This window comes from Terrapene carolina, unplaced genomic scaffold, assembly GCF_002925995.2.
Source record: "Terrapene carolina triunguis isolate 2854851 unplaced genomic scaffold, T_m_triunguis-2.0 Scaffold247, whole genome shotgun sequence".
NCBI classification, from domain to species: Eukaryota; Metazoa; Chordata; order Testudines; family Emydidae; genus Terrapene; species Terrapene triunguis.
Genome location: NW_020664598.1, coordinates 14,396,449 through 14,419,892, shown reverse-complemented (window position 1 = coordinate 14,419,892; position 23,444 = coordinate 14,396,449). Strand labels below are relative to the sequence as shown.

Genomic DNA, 23,444 nt, shown 5'->3' with positions numbered 1-23,444 from the left:
CAGGATGCAGGGGATGAAGGAGGGCTCCGGAGAGCAGTTTGAGAACTTCTGCCTTGCAAGACGTAGCCTAAAGCATCCTTTCCATTCCAGAACCAGGGGGAGCACAAAGAGGATGTGCTTGGAGTTTATTTGATACGGTGGTGGTGGGATTTTAGTGTGTTAGTGTGAGGACAGGAAGCTCCACCATTTCTACAAGCCATGCCCCAATCCTGTAGCGTGATCTGTTCAGATGGACTCCCACTACACCCAGTGCAAAACCACTGATGTCGGCAGGTTCTCATTGATTCATATATTTTAAGTTGAAAGGGGACCATTGTGATAATCTAGTCTGACCTGCATAACACAGGCCATAGGACTTCCCTGCAAAAATTCCTGCTTTCCTATGCAGCCAAATCCTATCCCTTGTACTAGAAGGTTGGGATTTTCAAATGCAAATTCAGTGGCATTTGGGCACTGAAATTCCTTAAACTCCTAATCTAAATGTTGTCTTGAGTGAAAAACCAGTCTTCTCCCCAGTGTAGCCCTTTTATGGGACTTTCCAGGAGCCAGCTGGGTAGCACTTTCACTCATATAACAGATGCCTTTTCCCTGGGCCTCACAGTCAATTGAAATAGTGGGCTAAAATAAGAAATGATCAGCCCTCCTGTACCCTTAAGAAAAGGACAGATCCAATATCTATTAAAATTAGGGCTGGTCAATTTTTTTTTCAATCAACATTTTCCCTCCACAAAATACTTTTTAAATGAAATTTTTCACAGAAAAATTTTATTTTGACTGAAATTTTCCAAGTTTTAACAAAAAACAAAACCTTTCTTGGTTTTCACTTTCCCTTTTTTTCTAATGGGATAAAAGAAAAGGGGAGAGGAAGCGGGTGAATGAAAAAACAACAAGACTGCATGAAAAGGATATTCCCCTGCTGGGGAAGGGAGGGGTGAAGGTATTTTTGCAGGATTTCAGGTAAAGAGAGGGAAACATTTTTCTCTGTTACTTTGAATTTTTCATGAAAACAAAAGGAGAGTTTTGGTGTTGTTTCACTACGACAAGCACTTTTTCAGCCAAGTGCCACACTGTGAAAATTGAGGACTTTGCCTACCCCAGCCTTCTAGAGAGAGGATTTCACCATTCTTGCTGCCAATAAAGTGCCAGTGGTAGAAACAATGAGATTTTAAACAGTAGTATTTTGAACTGAATACTTACTGTCCCACCCCCTCTTACTTTTTGCCAGCAAATGCTAAACCTTCCCACCCACCCCAAACAGACAGTTTCCACACAGTTCTCTAGTTGTGACAAGAATCTTAAAAGACTTCCCCTCCCCACCCCACCCCCAAAAAAGTCCTGTTTGTTTCAGACCTAAGGCCTGAATCTTACACGTTACTGCATGTGGGCAGACTCCTGCTCCCACACACTGCCCCACTGACTTCCACAGGCTCAAGGCTCTGCCTGCATGGAGTAACTTGTCCAGATTGACACCTAAAATAAGACTTGAGGGGAAAAATACCTTAAAATACTCTACATTGTTCAATATACTGTAGAAATAATTTTCTGAATGAAATTACAGTTCTTTATTGCAGGCCTCTAAAATGTTGTTAGGGTTATACATTAAAAAATACTAGAGTAACATTTTAAAAAATGTGTGTGTGTGTGTGTGTGTGTGTGTGTGTTTCCTCCTATTGTACAATTAAGCTATAAATAATTTTAGGGTAAATCGCCTAGATGTAAATGAAACTGTTAACTGATCACATTTGCTGATGTCCCTTTCTCCTTCTGCCCAGCATGGCTTCTATTAATCCAGCATCTTCTCCTGTTTCTTGCCTTCCTTTTTCTTCTTCTTGGGTTCTGCCAAGATGACAACAATGAAAAATATTAATAGCTAAATACAGTACCAAAAAAAACAACAACACTTAACCCAGTGCTCAGGCAGGTAAGAGAAGCTTTTTCCCCCTATCTTCTCTATGGACACAAGAGCTGTTATTTCAGAGCCAGGGAAGAAAAATAAAAAAGAGAGAAGGATCAGGACCTTTCCTATCTGATTGGCTGACTCTGTTTGGCATGCAAGGCATTGTCTTAGGCACTTGCTTAGAAAATAAGAAAACAGCAGGCAGCTCCTGGAGAAACCAGGTCACGGCTCAGTGGAGAGCTGGAGAAAAGCTTTGCACACACACACACACCTCCCTCATTTCCTTTCTGTTCATTTGGCTTTCTCCGAACGTGAGAGCAACTCCAGAGGGTGGTGAGAAAGCTCTCTTGCTTCCCTGGGCCCTGTTCTGCCAGTGTCTCCCCTTTTTGTTCAGAACACCTGTGCACATTTAAAATCCAGTCCAAACTCAGACACAAAATGCACCCACTGTTGGCTCGGGCCGTAGTCACCCAGGGTTTTGTCGCTAAGGAGTATGGAGTAGTACATGGCTAACATTGAGTGAGTGAGGAAACAACAGTATAGATTTAATTTAAGGTTCCTATGTCATGGTCTTTTATAGATAAATCAAGTTCATAGTGTAGCCTAGCAAAAGATTATGAACAAGAGGAGTTTGGGGGTTAGGGGAAGTATATGGTGTGACGCTGGCAGACCAGGTGCCAGCTCATGACAAGGCCCCAGGCCTTACTGAACACATACAAATGGATAGCTGGAAACCAGTCTTGTGTACCCGTGTGTTAGCATTATCAAAATAGATGTTAGATGTTAAATCACTAAGAATGTGTTTAGACTTTATAAAATGCTTGTAGGATGCAGCATGTATTGATCTCATTTATAACCTTGGTGGTTATAAGTAAGATCAATGGTTGCAGCTCATGTTATAAAGTTATGAGTGTTTGCCTTGTAAACCTCTGTAATTGTGTAACTCACTAAACAGGAAAAGAAGCATTAATTAAGGCAAAGTGCTCACCCTGCACACAAGATGGCCCATTGATGGTAAATGAGGTATTATGTAGCATCAAAGGACAGAGGCCCTGTTAACTGCTTTCCTAACTTCCTCCAGGTAGGAGAGACTTGTGCATGAACTCATCCCATCAGTTTTGGATTCTGGAGTGGAGGGGATAAAAATCCCTGACAAGAAGAAACTGAATCTCTCTTATGCTGTCTGGATTCTGAGGGACAAAGATTCCTAAACATAAGCAAAGAGATTCCCATGCTGCTTGGCATGGGTTAGTCCTGAAAGACATTTTGAATTGGCAGATTACTACAGCTCTGTCACCTTTTGAATCACACACTGAAACTCATTTGTGTATACATGGCTTGCTTGCTCTGTCTTGTAAAGAACTCTCTTACTTCTTTTTCCTAGTTAATAAACCTTTAGTTAGTTTATTACAGGATTGGCTATGGTATGAGATCTAAGGTACAAATTGATCTAGGGTAAGTGACAGCTTCTTTGGGACTGGGAGCAACCTGAATATTTTGTGAGTTTGGGTGTAAGTGACCATTTATCACAGAGTCCAGCTTGCCTGGCTGGCAAGATAGGCTGGAGTGTCTTAGGGGACTGTCTATGACTCTGTTATAAAACTACTGTATTACTTTGAGAGTTCACATTTCTTTCTGGGTTGGTGAAATCTAATTATAGAACATACAACCAGTGTGGGGTGTCTTCCCTGCTTTTTGACAGTCTGCCCTGAGGCTGGCAGTCTCGGTCATGAGTCACTCCAGACAGCATGAACTTGGACTACTCTTGTATGTACTACTCTTGGACTACTCATTTTTCATTGGTGGATCACAAACTTCTCTGCAAACATTACTTAATCCTCACAATGCCACTGTGAAATACAGTACCGTTTATATTATACTCAATATACATATGAAGAAACTGAGGCATGGCACAGTTAAGCTTCTTTCCCAGGACCTCACAGCAAATAGTGGCAGAACTGGGAACACAACTCAAGAGTCCTAGCTGTCCGACCCTGCTTTAACCACTAGGCGTCACTCTCCATCAAATCACACCGTCACTTCTTCCCTTTATAGGAAAAAAATCCATGTTGAAATCACAGGCCAAATGTCAGCCTCCAAGCCAGGAGTTTGCCAGGTGGCCATTTGGTTAGTGTTCTTCACTAGCACTTGAGAGTCCTAAGTCGGATGGCTGGGTATGACTTTTTACTCTGATTGGATCATTAAACTTGATGATCTGGGACTCATCCGCTGAGGTAAATCTGCATAGTTCCACTGAAGTAAATAAAGCTACACCGTTTTACACCAGCTTAGGATCTGGCTCTGAGTATCTTGAGCAGAAAGATTACAGGGGGAACCTATCTCCTATTTCTTGGTTACTGAAGCCAAAGGAAACCAACCTCAGGAAAAAATAGAAGACCATGAAATCCCCAGAGCCAGCATCCATTTTTCACTTCATTTTCCTTGCCACCCCATAGAACGTGCTAAGTAAGGACTTGTCTACACTAAAAACACTACAGTGCAGTGCAGCCACAACGCTTCAGTGTAGACCAGGGGTCTCAAAGTCCCGGCCCGTGGAGGAGAGACGCATGCAGCCACGCTGCCGGCAATGTCTGCGGCAGGCACCGCCCCCCGCAGCTCCCATTGGCTGGGGGAGAGGGACAGAGATACCATTACTGGTTGCCGGGCAGAGTCAGCCATGGAGGCAGCATCACTTTTTTCCATAATGAAAATAAACAAGTCAAAACACCAAACACAACTATCTGATGCACACCTTGCTGCAATCCTGAAGGTTTCAACTGCTCAGTCACGGAGGCCAAACATCAACAAACTGACAGAACTGAAGCGTTGCCAGGTGTCTGGCAAACACTAAAAACTCTCTGGCAGGTGAAGAATTGTATAAAGTTGTTATGACAGTTTTATTATTTCTAAGAAATTCGAAATAAAAAATACAATATAAACATTTTCTTTTCTGAACACCATCTTCAGTCACATTCTTGGCCTGCTGGGAGGATTTGAGGACTGGCCCTGGCCCTAAGGTAAATTGAGTTTGAGACCACTGGTGTAGACACTAACTAGGCTGACAGGAGGAATTAGGTTGATGTAGCTACGCTGCTCAGGGGTGTGGATTTTTCACACCCCGACCGATGTAGTTAAACCAACCTAATTTTCTAGTGCAGACCAGGCCTAACTCTAAGGGTATGTCTACACTTCAACCACTACAGCAGCATAGCTGCAGCACTGCAACTGCGCTGCAGTAGCGCTTCAGTGTAGATATTACCTACAGTGATGGGAGGAATTCTCCCGTCAGCCTAATTAATCCATCTCCCTGACAGGTGGTAGCTAAAGAATTCTTCCATCAACCTAGCGCTGTCTACACAGCAGGTTGGGTCGGCACAGCTACATCTCGTAGGAGGGTGGGTTTTTCACACCTCTGAGAAACATAGCTATGCCGATGCATGTGTTTAGTGTACACCAGCCCTGAGCAATAATTGGTACAGATGGGGCATAGCGTTACTGATCCTCCTGAATGATACAAAGGGCCCTCTGAAGAGACCAGCCTCTCTCTCTCCCCTTCCACTAGAGCTACTCCCTCTCCCCTCCTCCCCCTCAATCAGACAAGCCTTGGAATTTGTAAAATCCACTCAGACTCAGAGGAAGCAGAAGAAAATGTTGCAGGCTGCAAGTTAAAATTTGCTAAAAGCATTGGAGATAGAAGAGGGTGAGTTACCTGTCCACAGATTCTCCCGTTGACCTAACACTACCTCTTGGGGAAGTGGATTACCTACCCTGACAGGAGAATCGCTCCCGTTGGCATAGGTAGTGTCTTCTCTGAAGCACTACAGCGTTTTAAATGTAGACAAGCCCTTATCCTCACCTGAGATTGGGAAAGACTATACCAATATATTGCACCTTTATGTCAATACAACTGTCCACACTGGGAGTTGAACTGGTATATATGTATCCGTTGAAAAAAAAAATCAAACCTAACTGAATGTTATACTGGTACATAAACTATAGACCAGGCCTTAGGCTCATTTGAAAATCCCACCTCAGCTGCCTAAACATGGATTTAGGAGCCTAATTTTAGGCAGTCAGGTTTGAAAACATTGGTTTGTGTATTCAGACCCTGCTGGTTACCACTACTCGTGTCGGTTAACAACTGCTACGCTCCTCTCTTTATTGCAGAGATTATAGATTGTAGCATCTCCACAGTTAATAAGTTTGGAAGCTGCTTTGAACTGTATTTTGTTCATTTTTGCCCACTGTTCAGCCCACAGCTCTGCAGCTGTGTGGCTCTCATTTCCATCCTCCTCCTAATTCCACACTAGAAAAGTAACTTGTATTGTACAATAGCAAGTCAGCTTCTGGGGCCACACAGGAACCCATGCCACGTCGCTCACTCAGCCCTGAGCTAGTTTCCTGCCTGTGGCAGTCTGATTTGACTGCAGGATCATAATGCTAGCAGTGCCAGAGCTGACCCCTTGTCTGGAAGCCCTGACTAGCTCACAAGGCAATGGCAAATTATCTGAAACCTCTACAGTCTCATTCCCCCTATCTGCTGAACAAAGGGAAGCGGGGGAAAGATCCATTGGATACACGGTATCTGATAAGCCACTTTTTCATGTTCCTATCCCAGGCATGAGAAGCCATCTGGGTCTGATTCACCTTGGCACAGATTGGATGCAAGACCTTCACTTCAGAACATTAGGTGGGGACCACATTTCCTATTAGGCTTTTTAATGTGGTCTCAGCCTGCCTTCTGCAGTAATCTGTCAAGCTGTCTCCAGTGATAATGAGCCTTTGGGATGGAAGAGTCACTGCACTGCTGTTGCCAATGCTAACTGTCCCCACACAGCAGCCTGATCTCTTTCTCTCTCTCTCTCTGCTGCACAGCACTGCATCGGGAGATGCCAGGGGAGGCAGTACTGTCAGCGCTGCCTGCCCCCATAGAACACTGCCAGCTTTGCAAGTGCTCTGTGTCAGCAGCAGGCTCCTGCAGCTTTTCCATTTAATGAATGCCATATTTGCAAAGAGGAAGTCACAGACTCTGCACATCAGCTGTGCATTGGCCATGGGGAATTTGTTTGCACCTGACATGTGTTAGTTATAATCACCGGAGCTGTTATGAGGAGCTAGGAACAGATGAGAGGCAGGTGCCTACCCACTCGCCTGTAATTCTAACTTGAACTTACCCACTGCAGCATTCACTTAAAGGCACCTCAGGCACCGATCACTGCAATGCAGGAGGGGCCCCAGTAAAGAAATCAATGGCATCAGGAAGGTAAAAGTTAACAATTAAAGGTCTTGATCCTTGAGTTCAGTCAAATTGTACTCAGCACACAGAATGGCAGAGGGGGCTGTTTGCCACATTTATGCTTTCCCCTAGGGGCTATTAATCTGACTGGGGTTTGCTGGAATGTAGCAGTAGCCCAGACCTGTCCTCTCCCTCTGTCTTTATGCTATACACTATGCTGGGGAGCCAGGGGAGGGAGTATGAAGACTTTTACACCATCTTTATGCTAGATGGGGATTCTCTCTTATAAGAGGAACCCTTAACTGCCCTATTAGGGCCCTTTACACTCTCCTTGCATCACTGGAGTAGCAGAAAGAAACCAAAGGATGGGCCAGGTATGGCCCCAACTATTTTAACTAAATCCAACTAAAGTGTCATTAACAGACCTCAGCAAAAATTTTCAAACTAATTTTTTTTTTTAATGCAAAATGTAAATTCAGGTCAACCAAAACAGCTTCAGTTGAAAAAACGTATTAAAACATTCCCCCCTTCCCCCCTCCCATGGATATATTTTGTGTTGACATTTTCAAAATGAAACCTTTCCATTTTTTTAATCGAAACAACTTTCATTTGGAAATTTACTTCAATTTTATTTTTTTTAAATTATTAGTTTTTAAAAGCTTGAAAATGAAACATTTAGTTCCATTCAAAATTATTTATTTTTTCAATTGTTCAGTTCACTGAAACATTAAAGAAAAAATTATTTTGCTTCAACTCAAACCAATTTTTTTTCAGTACAGGCAGCAAATCAGTTATTCACACACCTCTAGTTATTAACATTTTGTCTGGATGTTTAGCAAAAAGTGTGTATCTAAAACTTGACACTATGTTTTCCCTCTTCCCCCCAAATCACTTCTGAAATACTTGCCGATGCCCCGGTCCAGCTGGAAACCACAATAGTATTTCAATGCCCCAACCCAAGTAGAAACCAGCATACTAGGCAGTACACATGCAGAGACAGAGTTCAGGATAACTGGTAATACAGACACAGAATGGCAGTCAAGTGGGCGTCACAACAAAATAGCCACTTGCTGGAACCCAAAGCATTTCCTCCAAATAAAGAAATAGCCTATCATTGCACTGCATTCAAACTCACCTCAGAAAGAGTGAATTGTGTGGCTGTATATGGATTTAATCCTGCAACCATTAATCACACCAGCACTCCTTACTCATCAGAGTAGTGCCATGCATAAGGAATATTCACTTGAGTAAGGGTTGCAGGATCAGGAACGGTCTTTGATTAGAACAGAGCCACCATGGGTCTGATCCTGTTCCCACAATGGCCAGTGACAAACATTCCATTGGTTTCATCGGCAGCAGGCTCAGTCCCTTATTTAGAAACCACCATCATTTGATAGCAGCACACTCTCTATGCATGTCAGTATCTTTAAGAATAAGCCACTTTTTACTCAGCAGGATGCAATAAAACATGGAAATATTTTTGAACTGGTGAAAATAACCCTTTTCAATCCTAAATACAGTTTAACAAACATGGCTAACTGACAAAAATCAATCCATCTCTCTCTTTCCCTCTAATCTGTGTCTGTCTTATCTACATACATTTTATGCTGTTTGGGGCAGGGACTTTCTACTACTCTTGTATGTATAGCACTTAGCACAGTGGGGCCCCATTCTCAGTTGGTCCTTAGGCACTACCATAATAAGCATGATTAAATAAATACATAATAATAATAATAATTTCAGTCACAGGCATTTTTTCCCAGAAAATTGCCCTTTCGGTCATATTGAATCTGTATGAGACCATCATGGCACAGGTTTCAAATAAAAAAAAAAAGAGCACTTTGAACATCTATCTAAAGTGGGACTCAAGCCTGAACTGAAACTTGGAGGAACTAAAAAGTCCATTTACTCCATTTTAGTTTTTGTGCACCTCTGCACTCCCTGCAGTTAGCCTGGATTGAATGTTCAGTGCTATGATACAGTAAGAAAGGCAATGTTTTCATGAGATTTCCTGTCTCAGGAACATAAGCCACATGGAGTCAAACAAGTATTTGAACCAAAATGCTCTGCCTGTTCGGGCATATTCATCACACCAGAAAGCCAGTCACAGGAGCAGTATCACCAACCCCAAGCATTCAAAAATCAGGAGTAAGGCCCTGAAAAACCACAAAATTGGCTTTGAAATTATGAGATTTAATAATAACGATAATAATTTAGGATTCCATTTCTTCACATTCTAGTACTTAAGCCTTTAGGGTTACAGTCGGTCACATTTTCAGGCTTTTTTCTGCAACCAAAAGCTAAGAACTTCCTTTTCTTTTCAAATGAAAGCTGAGATGTTCATATAATCACCTAACTCCAGAAGCTGGGGCTTTTAGAAAATACCAAATATAGTAAGACTTGTGATAAAATCGTTAGTGTTGGCAACACTGCTGGAGCCCTTCCAGCTGTACGTGCAAGAAACATTCTGTGATTGATGTAGGAAGAAAAGAAAGTAATGACCAGAGCAGTGTTGAGTCCCCTCCAAGCATCCAGCAGGATTTAAGCCACAAAATCCCTGACTTTGAGACTCACAGGAACTCTCATTAATGCCAATGGGAGGGTATACCTGTGGACCCAGGGCAATGTGTTGTTTCAGGTTTTACTCTCTGTGTTCACACACCAATGGGATACTGCTCAACAGCCAAAAGCATCGCTCTAGAGTATTATACACAAATGTGCATGTAGAAAAATGACCAGATAGCTTGACAGGTAGGCTGCCACTATATATTACCCAAGATTAGTAAATTGCAATTTAACAAAAAATAATTTGCTTGTGATTTACAGAAACCGGGGAACGAATATTTGTTCGAGAGCTGTGTGCATTTCTCTGTCATGCTTGCTGCACCTGCCCACAGATTACCTCTGTGTTGTGAACTAAGGACACAGGCACTGCTTTTATCAGTGATCCACACTCCAAGGAGCTGGCTTCAAGGCTTCTGTGACAAGAAGAAAAGACAGAGAGGAGGAGATGGAGAGAGAAAGGGGAAGAAGGAAGGATAGAAAGGAAGGAAGTGAAGAAGAAAGAAAGAGAAAGGAGAGAAAGAAGGAAAGGGAGCTCTCTCACTGCTTGGAATGGTAATGAGTGTAAACATTTGCTGATGGCATATCTTTTATCCCAATAAGTCCCACAGCTTCAGGCCCTTTCACTGCTGAAAGGCGCTGATGAATGCCAAAGCAGGCCGAGTGTGCGGCTGAAAGCCAGGAGAGTGAGGCAACGAGCATGTAAAAGCATCAGGATACTCAGACTGTTTAAACTTTTCATGCACAAGGTTTTGCATTAATGCTAACGGAGACCTTTGTGGTCCCAAAGGGTAAATGACAGTCATACGACATTTAGTCTTTTTCACCATTTGGGGCAGCACACAAAAAGGAATCAGACATACAAACCAAAGGATGAAAAAAAATGCTGAAACTTGGTATCCAGGAAGCTCTTAGAATTTTGATTTTTTTTTAAAAACCTCTGCAGGATTGTGAAACATCTGAGAATATGAGGTTTTGAAAAATAATGTTCTTTCAAAGCTAAAAAAAAATCTGCCTCTTCTTTCTCCCTCTCCTGAACGCATTTTCTTTCTTCTGAATAAGAGGCAGCTTCTGCGTGGGTCAATCCGATAAATGTTACCTTTTGATTCTATGGAGATATTAGTAATTTGTCTAACATTCAGATTTCTCAAAGGTACCCATATAAGGAGGACAAAGCTGGAGGTCCCAAAGAGACCTGAGCAGGGAGTGCTGACAAGTCACCATCAAAGGCAAATCAAGGGCACCCCAACGTTACCAACTGAGGGCTTCACAGGCTCCTTGCCAGCAGATCAAGACGAGCCCAGACCGTAGCCAATCTTCTCTTTTACAATCTACTCCTGCGTCCATCAAAATCAATGTCAAAAATCCCTTTGACTCCAGCTGCAGAAGCAGTGGCCTATACACAGAAATACGTCTCACAGAAACTATAGTTCCCAGCAAGCAGTGTTCCATCTACAGCTGAGCAGTCTTCCACCTATGTCAAGATGGAGCTCTTGGGGGTAATCCTGGCTCTGCCACGGCCTTGGGATAGTCACCTTACCTCTCTGGGCTGCTGTTTCTCCTCCTGCCTTTTGTCTGTCTGAGCTCTTTAGACCATAAACTCTTCAGGGCAGTAGCTGTCTCTCACTTTGGGATGTATACACTGCAGTTGAGAAGTGTGACTGAAGCATGTGCAGACATACCTGAGCTAACTTGAATCTAGCTAGATCAAAGCTAGCTCCACTAACAATCAGGGCCGGCTCCAGGGTTTTGGCCACCCCAAGCAGCCAAAAAAAAAAAGCTGCGATCACGATCTGCGACGGCAATTCGGGTGGGAGGTCCTTCGCTCCGAGCGAGAGTGAGGGACCGTCCGCCGAATTGCCACTGAATAGCTGGACCTGCCGCCCCTCTCCGGAGTGGCCGCCCCAAGCACCTGCTTGGCAAGCACCTGCTTGGCAAGCTGGTGCCTGGAGCCAGCCCTGCTAACAATAGCAGTGATGCAATGGCATCAAGGGTTGTGGCACAGGCTAGCCACTTGAGAACGTACCTAGGGTCCTAGGTGGACTGGAATAGCCCAAGCCACTGTGGCTTCACTTGCTATTGTTACTCGAGCTAGCTTTGATCTAGCTCAGTGGTTCCTAAACTTCAACAACCTGTGAACCCTTTTCACTAAAATGTCAAGTCTCGTGAACCCCCCTCTTAAAAATGAATATTTCTGGGGATTTTCTCCTTTACCTGAGTATAAATTATAAAAGCAGTGATCTTGGAAATATAAAATTTGTTTTTGTGACATGCTTATTACACACTATTTATTATTAATCATTGCCGTATTTTTATTACGTTATGAAAGTGGCAACACTCTTCCAAGATCTCACTTTCATAGCTTGTATCACTTTGAATAAGCCTGTTATAAGACAAGGCTCCTATGTTTCATCAAGGAGTATCAGATGTGAAACAGCATGAAGGTATCTAAGAAGCCAACTCAGAGTTCCTCCTACACAAGCATTCAGGTCTTGAGCAGTCCAGGCAAACAACTCACGTTACAACAAAGCTTAAACTTGTTCTTCATAATAATTTTAAAAACAATACAAGCTGCCTATTTAATTTTAAAAACAGCCAAAAATATCCACCTCCCTTTCCACTTCTTATAAGGGGTCTTGAAGTTTAAATCTCCTCAGTGTGATAGATATGTTTGCTTTGATCTGCTTAGCTCTTGGAAGTCCAGAGGCTCCGGGCTGCTTGCCCCGTGCTGCCCAGGGTCCCTATGGACAGCTCTGTCCACCATTAGGGAATTTTTTCCCGAGAACCCCCTGTAACATTTCACGATCCCCCAGGGGTTCACGAACCCCAGTTTAGGAACCACTGCTCTAGCTAGATCAAATCTGGCTTGGGGATGTCCACATGTGCTATAATCACACCTCCCAATTACAGGGTAGACATACTCTTGGTGTTTATTCAGTGCCTAGCACAATGAAACCCACAGTTTGGGTCTGTTCACACTGCTACAAACACAAATAATAAATACCAGGCCCTGCAGGTCCCATACGGCATACATTGCAGATAAAGAGGAAGACTAGTTTGGGCTACATTGTAGAGCTCCGAGTGCTATGCTTGCCAACCCTGGTATAGCATCTATGTAGCTGGAGTGAAAAGAGAAGTTTCTCCCTCAGAGGATGGGAGCCGTTTTTTAGGAAACCAACTCCAAGGTTTGGAAGAGCCCCACAATTAAGCTTTTTCCTTTATTGTTTCACTGTCACAGCTGTTTGCCTAAAGTGAGAAAATCCCTCATTTTTATATCTCATTAGTTTGAGCAGCAACCTATTATTCTGCCTTCTATAGTACTAATTATTATGCTAGCTGCATGTATGCATGACTAATGAGTTACATTAAAGGCTGGGAGTCCTGGAATTTACAGAGGGAGAAGGAGCCAGGACTGTGATGCCTGTGATTTCAGCATCTTTATATATATTTTTTTTAAAAAGTTCCTAGTGCTCATGAATCTTTTCCCACTCAGAAGCGGGGATATATATTTCATCCTTTATAATAGGAGAGGGCACAGTACAGAGTGCACAGTCCAATCTACCAACATGGCAGATCATCCACTCCCTCCACAGGGTCAGTCAGGTGGCAGCCCAATATGGCAGCCAGTCTGTTTGAGCAGTAAGTAGTTGTAGATCAGGCCAGTGATCCATTCAGACAACCCCACAGGCAGCTCCTGCCACTAACTGGCAGCCAAGTCATTCTGCCAAGATAGCGCTCTGCTCTGGTGACACAATGGTTAGCAGCACATCCTGTCTGCAGCTGGATATCCAGTCTCCTACTATGGCGTCTGGTGCATTATAGCAACAGGCACCTGGTATATTTGGCTTCCAGAGCGCAATCCAGCCTGACTGCATAGCAAGGATCTGAAGAAGGACCCGAAGAAGAGCTCTGTGTAGCGCGAACGTATCTCTCTTCCACCAACAGGCAGCTCATTTGATTGCTGGCATATCTGCTCAACCAGGTCCAGCTATATATTTTGGCACCTTCTAAAGGAAGATGTAAAGTAACTTCCTGTCAAGCAGCCTGAGTATAAACGACACATTAGTATCTTGAATCTGCTCAGATTGCTAACTCCAAATCAAAGATTACAATGGAGACAGAGATACACCATATTTACCCTGAAAAATCATGCTGTTTTAATAAACATGGGGACTGGAAACAAAAGGAAGCAGCACCCACTGCTCCGAGTATAGAACTTGCCAGGTGTTCTGGATTCTGTTCCTGGATCTGCCACTGATTCTGTGTGTGACCTTGGACAAGTCATTTCTATATCTCAGTCACCATGCCTCTCCACAGGGGGGATCATAGTATTTCCCTCGCTCACAGGGGTGTTGTGAGGATTAGCTAATTGTTGTCTGTAAAGATTCTTAGATAAAACACACTATGTACTGCAGAGTATTAGTATTAGAATTGTAAACTCTACCCAAGGTGCCCAGATGACATGATATAAGCAAGAATACAAAGAGGATTATATTCCCCCTGGGGTATGGACACCCACACTTTGAGAAAAAGAGAGAATTGCAATGACAACTTGCCAGGAGCCCAAGGGCTGCACCTTATCTGTTTTACTGGAGCAGACTACAGCCACCTTTACCTGTAATATGGAAGCCCACAGGGATTTAAGGTAACAGAATCCAGTGTTTATAGCGGGTTGATCCAAGCAACCTTCTGGAATATTGGATGCTGGGACGTGAAATCTTCCTCAGGCTATACCCTGGCATTAAAGATGAGAGTGGCTGGAGGTTGCAAATACAAAATGGTGAAGTGTATTTGGAGCATGAGCGATAATAACTGGTCATCCCGGCTGATGAGACTGAGTGGAGTAACAGCATGGTAATTCAGAGCAGATACTTAAAAAATGTATAAAGAAGAAAAAGGGGAAGGAGGAGGGGATGGGGAAGAAGATCAAAATATGTGTAAAAAAAATCAGAGAGAAAACATAATGGAGTTAGAAAGAAAGAGGGCTACATTGAAGAATGACCAGATAATAGGTATATACTGATGATTTAATCTCATATTATTTTAATCTGAAGAACAAACAGTCAAAAATATCAGAGAGAAAGATAGATGGGAAGACAGGGAAAATGAGAGGCAGGTTAAGAGAGAGACCACTACTGAGACAACCAAGCTCAGCGAAAATAAATTCTTCCCCTCTGAGAAGTAAAGGAAAAATATTTTCTGAAACCTGACAATAATTCATTCTTTTACTTTCTGGTCAACTGGAACCTGAACACTTATCAATCAAGTTTGGGTGGCCAGGAAGTACGGCAGATGGAGTTTATTGGCAGTGCTTTCCGCTCATCAACGCAAGTTGGCCATTAGAGAAGCTGCTCACCAGAAGTGCCTGATTCCTTCATATCTATCAGCATAGTTTAGAAAGACCTTGAACACCACTGGCATGGCAGACACTGGTTAGAACGTATGATTGTACATGCTTCAGGAGATTCAGTTGCCTCTGCTGGGATTCCATGATAAACATTATTCCTTTAACTTTCCCAGCCTATGACATGTTTTCTCAGGGCCTCATTCGTGTGACAGACACACAAGCTATGGCATCTGGGATATCATCATCACAATTTGAGTCCTAACAACTTCCCAGTCAAAATGCACCACATTCAAGGTGGTGTCCAATTTTTTCATTCTAGGATATAGTAGGGTCATCATATTTTGACACACCAACCCAGGATCAAGGCATTATCATCAGATATCGGAGCTCCCCAAAAAACCTCCAGAGGAAAGTGCCCATTAGAAAATGTAGTGGGTTTTGATTCAGTTGGTTCTCTTGGTAAAGGTCAGCAGAGTTTCTTTGAGATCCCTACATCTTCAAGTAGTGAAGTGGAGGGTGTTCCAGACCACAATCAATACTTAAAGTTGGCAGCTATGCAGTACCAAGGAAAAAGAAAGAGTGCTGAGGTGGATCAATTTCTGGTGAGGAAGAAATATAGGTGCATTTGAAACAAGCTTTCCAAGCTCTAAAATTTGTGTCTGAATTAATGAAATTCCACCAGCAGACAATGACAGATTGGACACAGCTTGCAGACCATTTTAAGGCCGTTCCACGGCTACTGATTAATAATGAAGAAAATGTATAAAATGGGAACGAAAGCCCAGGTCACCAGTTTCCCAAGCCTGAGGTTAATAAGTAGCTGCACTGATTTAGCTTAGCAGAAGTTTTGTTAGAGCTCACACAGGTTCCCAGAAAAAACAAAATATATACCTCCCAGTGGGACACCTAAAGGCAAGTCTTCAATATTTATTTTTCTCCCTCTTTATATGCACTTTTCCTTCTTGCAATACAAAGAGCAATCTTGCAGAAAATCAAACAATCATCTTGCAACATGGCCAAGAGAATATTCATGTTAACAATAGGAAGACACATGGTTCCATCCTAGGACCAGTGTTGTTCAATGTAACTATTAATGAGCTGGAAAAGGGGATAAGCAGTGAGGTAGCAACATTTGCAGATAATATGAAATTGTCAGGCAAGACTGGAGACAACTATGAAAAATTTGAGAGTGAATTTCATCTGTTCCATTCCCTTAGCTTGGATAAGTCTGTGCTAAAAAATTCAAAGTACTGCACACTGGAAGAAATAATGTGAACTACCAATACACCTTACTGTAGTCTAAATTAACTACATCAATCCAGAGAAAAGACCTGGGTATCATTCTGGACGGCTCAATGAAGATCCCTGCTCAATGCGTAGAAGTGGTCATAAAAAAGATGCATGGTGAATGGGATGGTGAATAATAAAGAGAATATTAAATGCCATTATTTATATAAATCAATTTATTCCAGGCCCTGACTTGAAATGCTGTGTTCAGTTCAGTCAACTCATCTCAAAAAGGATTTAGCAATAATACTGGAGATTTCAAGGAAGAGTAACAAGAAATATTAGAAGCATGGAAAAACTTTTATGAAGAGAGGTTGAAAAGACTGTGACTAATTAGCATAGAGAGAAGGCAAACAAGAGGGAACATGGTAAGAGTATATAAAATAATGGATGGTTAACGTTTCTATTCACCCTCTCTCATAACACCAGAACAGAGGGAAATTCAATGTAATTGAAAGGCAACAAATTCAAGGATCAAAAAAGGAAATATTTTTTCACAGAACACACAATTAGCCTGCAGAACTCATTGCAACAAGATATCACTGAAGCCAAGAGCTTGGCAGGGTTCAGGAAAAGACTGGATGCTTACATGGATAATGAGAGCATCAGAGGTCTAGCAATAAATATTTTAAATGAAATCTTGGAAGGGATATAAATCCTCAAACTTCAGGGTGTAAGCCTCTCTCTATCTAGTGGGGCTTAGGAGGCCATTCCTAAAGTCCCACTTGCACCTTCCTCTGAAGGATACTGGACTAGATGGACTATCTGACCAATATGGCAATATCTCTGTTCCTATGGAATGACTTTGGGTCATATTGGCTTGGTTTGAAATTGAGCTCAAATAATTCTCTGTCTGTCTTTAAACAGGATAATCTACTTTGTATTTCCAACATTCGGTTGTTTGCTTGCGTTGTTTCCTTCTTTTCAGCCTAGCACTGCTGGAGAGATAATCAGAGCTTACCTTCCTGCTGGTAAAGAACAGAGATGCTGCTTTTGAAGCATAATGGTTAGAGGTGAAAAAGATTAATCTGATGGAGAACATCTCAGATACCAAACAGCGACTATACTTGCTGCTGTTCGTGATCACTGTGGGAGTAATAGCCAATCTATGACACTGCAGCTCACTAGCACTTAACAGGAGTTGCAGCATATAGGTACAGAGCATTTCATGCACTACTCTGCCCCAAAACAACAGGTTTCTCTCCTCCTAATGAATTAAATAGGGTCCTAGTCTAACTGGAGACAAAGTGCAGTTTAGTTTTTCCTCCATCTAGTCCCAGAGTCTATTCTAGGTGGGCACTGAAATCCATCTTACAATTCCCTTTCTCAGGAAGAATGTAGTCACTTTCTGAAACAAAAATATAGTCTCGCCCCATTTGGTATTTCAGCAGCCAAGATTTTTTGGGTCAGTTAAAAAAATTCCACCTAGATTTTTATGTCCTCCTGAAATACATTCTAATTTCTCACCCTACCCACCCATTTACAATTCAATGAACATGGAGTTCCTGTAATTCTCTCTCTCTCTCTCTCTCTCTCTCTCTCTCACACACACACACACACACACACACACACACACACACACACACACACGAGAATTCTGCTCTTAGATCAACTATGTTGATTTCTTGTCCACCTTGAGTTTCTCCATTGTATTCTACACTTGACTCCCACACAGAACTCCTGCCTATGCCTATGGAAGTTGGGCATGGGGGTAGACTGCAAGAATGTGCCCTAAAGATCTCCAGTGGAGATCTGAGAGTATAAATTATCCCCTCAGTTACTATAATTTTTAACTGCAAAGACCTACATTTACACCCATTTTTCATTTGCATTGTTTCAAAACACATGGAGTTGTGTCTTCAGATTAAGTTATGCAGCACAGCCAGGCTTGCTGTAACCAGCATTTCGGCTCCCAAAAACCTTTGTGTTTGGAGTACTCCAAACTTACATGACCTCTCTCTGTTCATGTAGCTCCATTCATTGTTAGAGTGACACAGTATCCTGATTCAGGAAAGCCAGTTCCAGTTTAACAAGGGCTGCTACAATAATCCCAACCAAGCTTTCTTTTTTTAAAAAAATGAAGCTTAAAGGCTGCTTTTCCACCATCTGACTGCATCTCTCCCCCAAAGTGTTCCTCCACCACGGTTCTGCTTGTCTTGCTCTGCCCCCTTCTGTCAAGTCATTGACAGAAAATGCTGATTTAGCAAAGTTGCAGAACAGAGCAACAGACTAGTGGGGACAGGGGTGGCAGAGGCCTTCTGGTAGTGTAGGATGAAGCTTTATCCAATAACCTCCCAAATGCAGCAAACTCAGCTAGTCTCTGAAAATCCAGTTTGGTCCTTCGAACATAATCATCAACACAGATTCTAGAATCATAATTCATTTGATAATTCTGTGTATGATGCACAAGGCTACAGCTATTAGCTACAGCTCTACTGATTGTAAAGCTCTCTCTGTCTCTCTCACACACACACACACACACACACACACACACACACAGACAAAATATTTAGTTAAGGAAGTATGTATAATCTGATACATAAGGAGCAGACCATTAGCAAGTACTCTATGGACCACTTGTGAACCAATGATGACACTTTAGGAGTTGCTAATATAAGGGACACCTGTCACTTTTAATCATACACAGTATTTTTTTTATATTTATTCAGAGAAAGAAAGCAATAAGAAACTCTGGAATCTGCTTAACCTCATCTGGTTTTTAAGTAAAAATAGCATCTGTTCCAGCAAAAAAATGGCCATGTGATGTGCCCTATGTGGTCTACACAAGGCATATTGTCTGAGACCAAGTGGTACTTCATGCAGTCTAAACGCCCACTATAAATTATCCTGTACCTGCTGCTGCTACAGAAGAGTTCATTAAAAAGCCCAAGTGGTTAGAAAGAAAACAAGTTTGCCTGATATTGACCCAGGGAGTCTGTGACACATGGAAACAGGATGAATTAGTGGGACATATGGCTGTCCGCGAACTGGGAATTGCATTGTTAATTGCAGCAAGAGACAACACACAGCCCTTTCTTCCTGCCACCCCTGCATTACCAAACACTTCTCTTAGACTTGAGACCACATGATCCAAAGTGCACAGAACATTCATTGATTTTGCAATGTTATTCTAGACACACTGAGCAGCAGGGAGAATAACCTCTTCTCTCCATGACTTGTGCGAACAATATTCCTTAAGCTATTCCCATCCCAAGGGAAAGCCTTGGCTTGTCAGCAGGCAGTTAAAAGACTAACAAAAAGGAGATATTAAAAAGTTATTAGTATTGTTAGAAACATTTTCTCTTCCTGCTATTGGTGTATTCCCATCAGTAGGGGTTGTGGGAAGAGCACCTGTACCCTGAAGCCATGAGAGCATAAACACCCATAGTTAAAACAAACTGGTAACAGTACATTTTCAGTGGGGTTCAGTTAGGGATTCTATCTGTCAAGGCCCCATGGCTGCATGGCTTGGATACATACTCCTGGCTGGGAGATCAGATGCAGAAGCAGTGTTGTGGCTGGGAAAGAACAAGAAATTACAATCCTTCTTCTACTCTTGACTTCCCATTAAGGCATTTGGGATTCCAGCAGTGACTGGATTTAAATGGGGTAGCACATTACTGGCAGCAAATGGGTTGTACCTTGAGGTTTGGGTTTGGTAAGCTTCCCACAGGGCTTTGAGATGGTGACAATTTTCTGGCAGTCAGCATTGTGAAGGGCTCTCTTCAGGTTCCCAGTTCGAGTCTTCAAGGCGGTATTCAGGTCGCATTCTCCCCAGGCCTGGAACTGGTATTTACACTCCGCTGCAAAGAGTGTGGGAACACAAAGAATTTTTTACAAAGAATCATGGAGCATGAATAAAACATTACCCAAGTCTAACCAGGTGGGCAAATACTGCCAGTGATTTCAGGCAGGTGGATCACACATCCAAAGAAATGGAATGTGGGGGGCAGCAAAAATTCAAGGGACATTTTGGGAGGTAATTTTGCCCCCAAATATGACCCAATGTAAAAGCATAATTATCTTGCTCTTGCATGGGTACAGGATTAATGTTATATAAAGGAAACTACATTTTTATACTGAAACTACAAAAGAGAGACAATTTAGTGGAAAACATCCTCCAGATTCGAAAGGCATGATTCTCCACTGTCTTGCGGCATCATTTACAAATGAGGTATGAAAACTAGCAAACTAGAATAGTAATATTTTGCACTCTTGCGCAGGTATAAATGACTACACAAGGTGTGAGGCCGGGGAGAATCAGACCCTTTAATATCTATTTTTTCTCATCAAGAAATTAAAATATATTAAACCAAAAGATTATGCCACTGTTTATCCATGATTCACTGTATAAAGTGTTATGGCTCTATCACTGCAGAGGTGGCCAGCCAGCTGATTACAAGTTAACTAACAAGATTTTTTTCCGCAGAATAGTTCTCACTAGTGAAGAGTTGGAGCAAAAAGTTCAGAGGGTACTATCCAGTTCAGATGTGTATCCAAACATTTGTATGGTTATTTTTCTGAAAATGAACTATCCAAACATCTTGAATTTGCAAAATAGGGCCAGAAAAACTGCAAGTGCCCAGGTGCAGCACTGGACCTGCCAAATCCAGAACCTCTGCACTGACAGCCTGCAGCATTCATTGTAGTGCCATTATCAGTTCAAGTCATCCAAGCTGTTTAGTAGAGAAAAGCTGAGTCTACAAGGGCAACCATATACCTGAATCCTGGTTACATAGCTTGTCCAGGATGGAAGGAAAATCTTAGTCTTTCATGGATTAAATGCTATGGCCTTTATCCACTCCCCAACAAGTCTCAGCCACTAGTGCGAGAGGCTGCAAATTTTATATCATGTTCCTGTGTGGAGGCTGCAGTAGCCATGGGGGGGAGGGGCAGTATTCACAACTGTGGAAAGGCAATAGAGAGCAACTTTAACATGCTGCTGGACCTCTGGGGGCTGTATTGGCTGGGTGGATGTCCTGCCAATAGGATCCCTCTAGTAGAGCTCGATGAATATTATTAATTAATTATTATTCAAATAGCAAATTCTCAGAAAAATACAGTTTCATAGTGACCAAAACCATTTGTGGGACAAATATGGCAAATAGTTTCAGTCACACTCAAAGAATGAGGGGGAAATTTTCAAAAAAAGTCAAAAAATGGTAGTTTTGACATTTCTGAAACAAACCATTTTGTTTTGAAATGTTTATTTGAATTGACCCGAACAACTTTTTTTAATAAACATTTTCATTTTGACAAAAATAAAAAAAAATCAGTTTCAGTTCAAAACTAACCAATTTTTTTCCCCAGGTTTTTCAGCTTGGCCACCACATCGAAAAATCAGTTATTTGCTCAGTTCTACCCTCTACCATGAATATCCTGCCTTCTGCTGGCCTAAACCCAGGGTGACTCAAGCCATGGCCTTGAAGGCCTGTAAAATCTGCCTTCTCCTACAGAGTATATCTCAGTGCATAGGGTTACCATATTTCAATACTGCAAAAAAGGACACTCCACGGGGCCCCGGCCCCGCCCCAACTCCACCCCATTTCCCGCCCCCGGCCCTGCCCCAACTCCACCCCTTCCCCAAAGTTCCCGCCCCAACTCCACCCCCCTGGCCAGTTGCGTCTGGGCCAGCTGCCCAGCTGGTGCAATCCCGTGGGCGGCCCCGGGGCGGAGGCATCGGCAGCTCCGTTCGTTCCCCTGCGGGACCCGAGCGGGACGGGGGGGGGGGCTGGGGCCTGCTGCCCCCACTCTGGGGCCGCCCGTGGGATTGCACCAGCTGGGTCCCCGCAGCAGTTCCAGGCTCAGGGGGTTCACGCCCCGGGTGCCAGAGCCGCAGCCGCTGAACGCCACATGCTTGGCCGCTTCCCCCCGCGGCAGGGGGAGCTGCAGCAGCGGCTGCTCCCGAGTCCAGCTGCCCAGGTGGGGAGAACGAACAGCCGCCGCCTGGCCCCGGAAAGTTGGAGCCCGGGGAGGAGGCGGTCCCCTTACCATGCCTCCCTATTTTCCCGGACATGTCCGGCTTTTTGGAAATTCCTCCCGGACGGGGATTTGAGGACCAAAAAGCCGGACGTGTCCGGGAAAATCCGGACATATGGTAACCCTATCAGTGCAGCACTTCCTGAATGGGCTGTAATCAGAGTTAGTGAAGAAATGATCCCTCCTCCTTTGTCCAATCCCCAAAACTCAACAAAAATAAAATAGAATTTAAAAAAAAAAAATCACACAAATTTCCATTTTAAAAGCCATTTTTCATAAAAAAAAAAAAAAAAAAAAAAAAAAAAAAAAAACACACCCAACCAACTCTAGTTGTAATGAACATGAAGCACTGCAGAGAAAGGCAGAGCATGCACACTGGCCCTCGGCCCAGGCTGAGCACACACAAAGGGTCACTTCCCAATACTCAAGTTGGAGATAAAGTGAATCACTCAAGACAGGGCAACTCTTACCTCCAAACTGCTTCTTCCAGTTGCAGGGGATCTTACACCTTTGGGTCTTCATAGTTTGCTTGCACTCGGCTCCAGTGCGAGTGCCCTCGCGGGTCCCTAGGCCACAATCTCCACTGGTGGGTACACACACGCTCCACTGCCACTCGCCACAGTCGGACTTCTTCACTTTTTTCTCTGGATGGAGCCAAGGAAACCGAACCAAACCAAGAAAAGTGGTCAGTACCCAGCCAAAAAAAAAAAAAAAGCCACTCTAAACAATCACACCGGGTAAACCAGTAAACAAGAGACTCTCATAACATAACTGCCTTAAATTGATCAAAACTGAAGTTCTCCTCACAAGGTGCTGCAGGTTGTATGTTGACTGCCTTTCTAGAGGCTGACTTCGAACTGACTCCAGACCAGGGTGGATCACTGAGGCCAGGACAATTTCCCAGTGGGTGTGATGCCTCTGAGTCATTGCAGGCAGGATTCGCCTCTCCAGAAAAGGGAGTCTTCTAGAAACAATGGTTCTCAAACTTTTGTATTGGTGACCCCTTTCACATAGCAAGCCTTTTAGTGCAACCCCCCCCTTATAAATTAAAACACTTTTTAATATATTTAACACCATTAAAAATACCGGATGCAAAGCAGGGTTTGGGGTGGAGGCTGACGGCTCATGACCCCCCC

General features: G+C 43.0%; 1 protein-coding gene across 1 annotated transcript in view; it reads right to left on the bottom strand.

Moving 5' to 3' along the window:
- Positions 1-1,340: 1,340 nt before the first annotated feature.
- The window catches only part of PTN (pleiotrophin), a 102,269-nt gene continuing 80,165 nt past the window's right edge, over positions 1,341-23,444 (bottom strand). The window contains exons 3-5 of the mRNA XM_024195723.1: positions 22,779-22,952; positions 19,971-20,132; positions 1,341-1,836 (exon numbers count right to left, since the gene is read on the bottom strand). Of these exons, the coding sequence (XP_024051491.1) occupies positions 1,784-1,836; positions 19,971-20,132; positions 22,779-22,952 (389 nt within the window). The 3' untranslated portion in view covers positions 1,341-1,783. The remainder of the gene's footprint in view (positions 1,837-19,970; positions 20,133-22,778; positions 22,953-23,444) is intronic.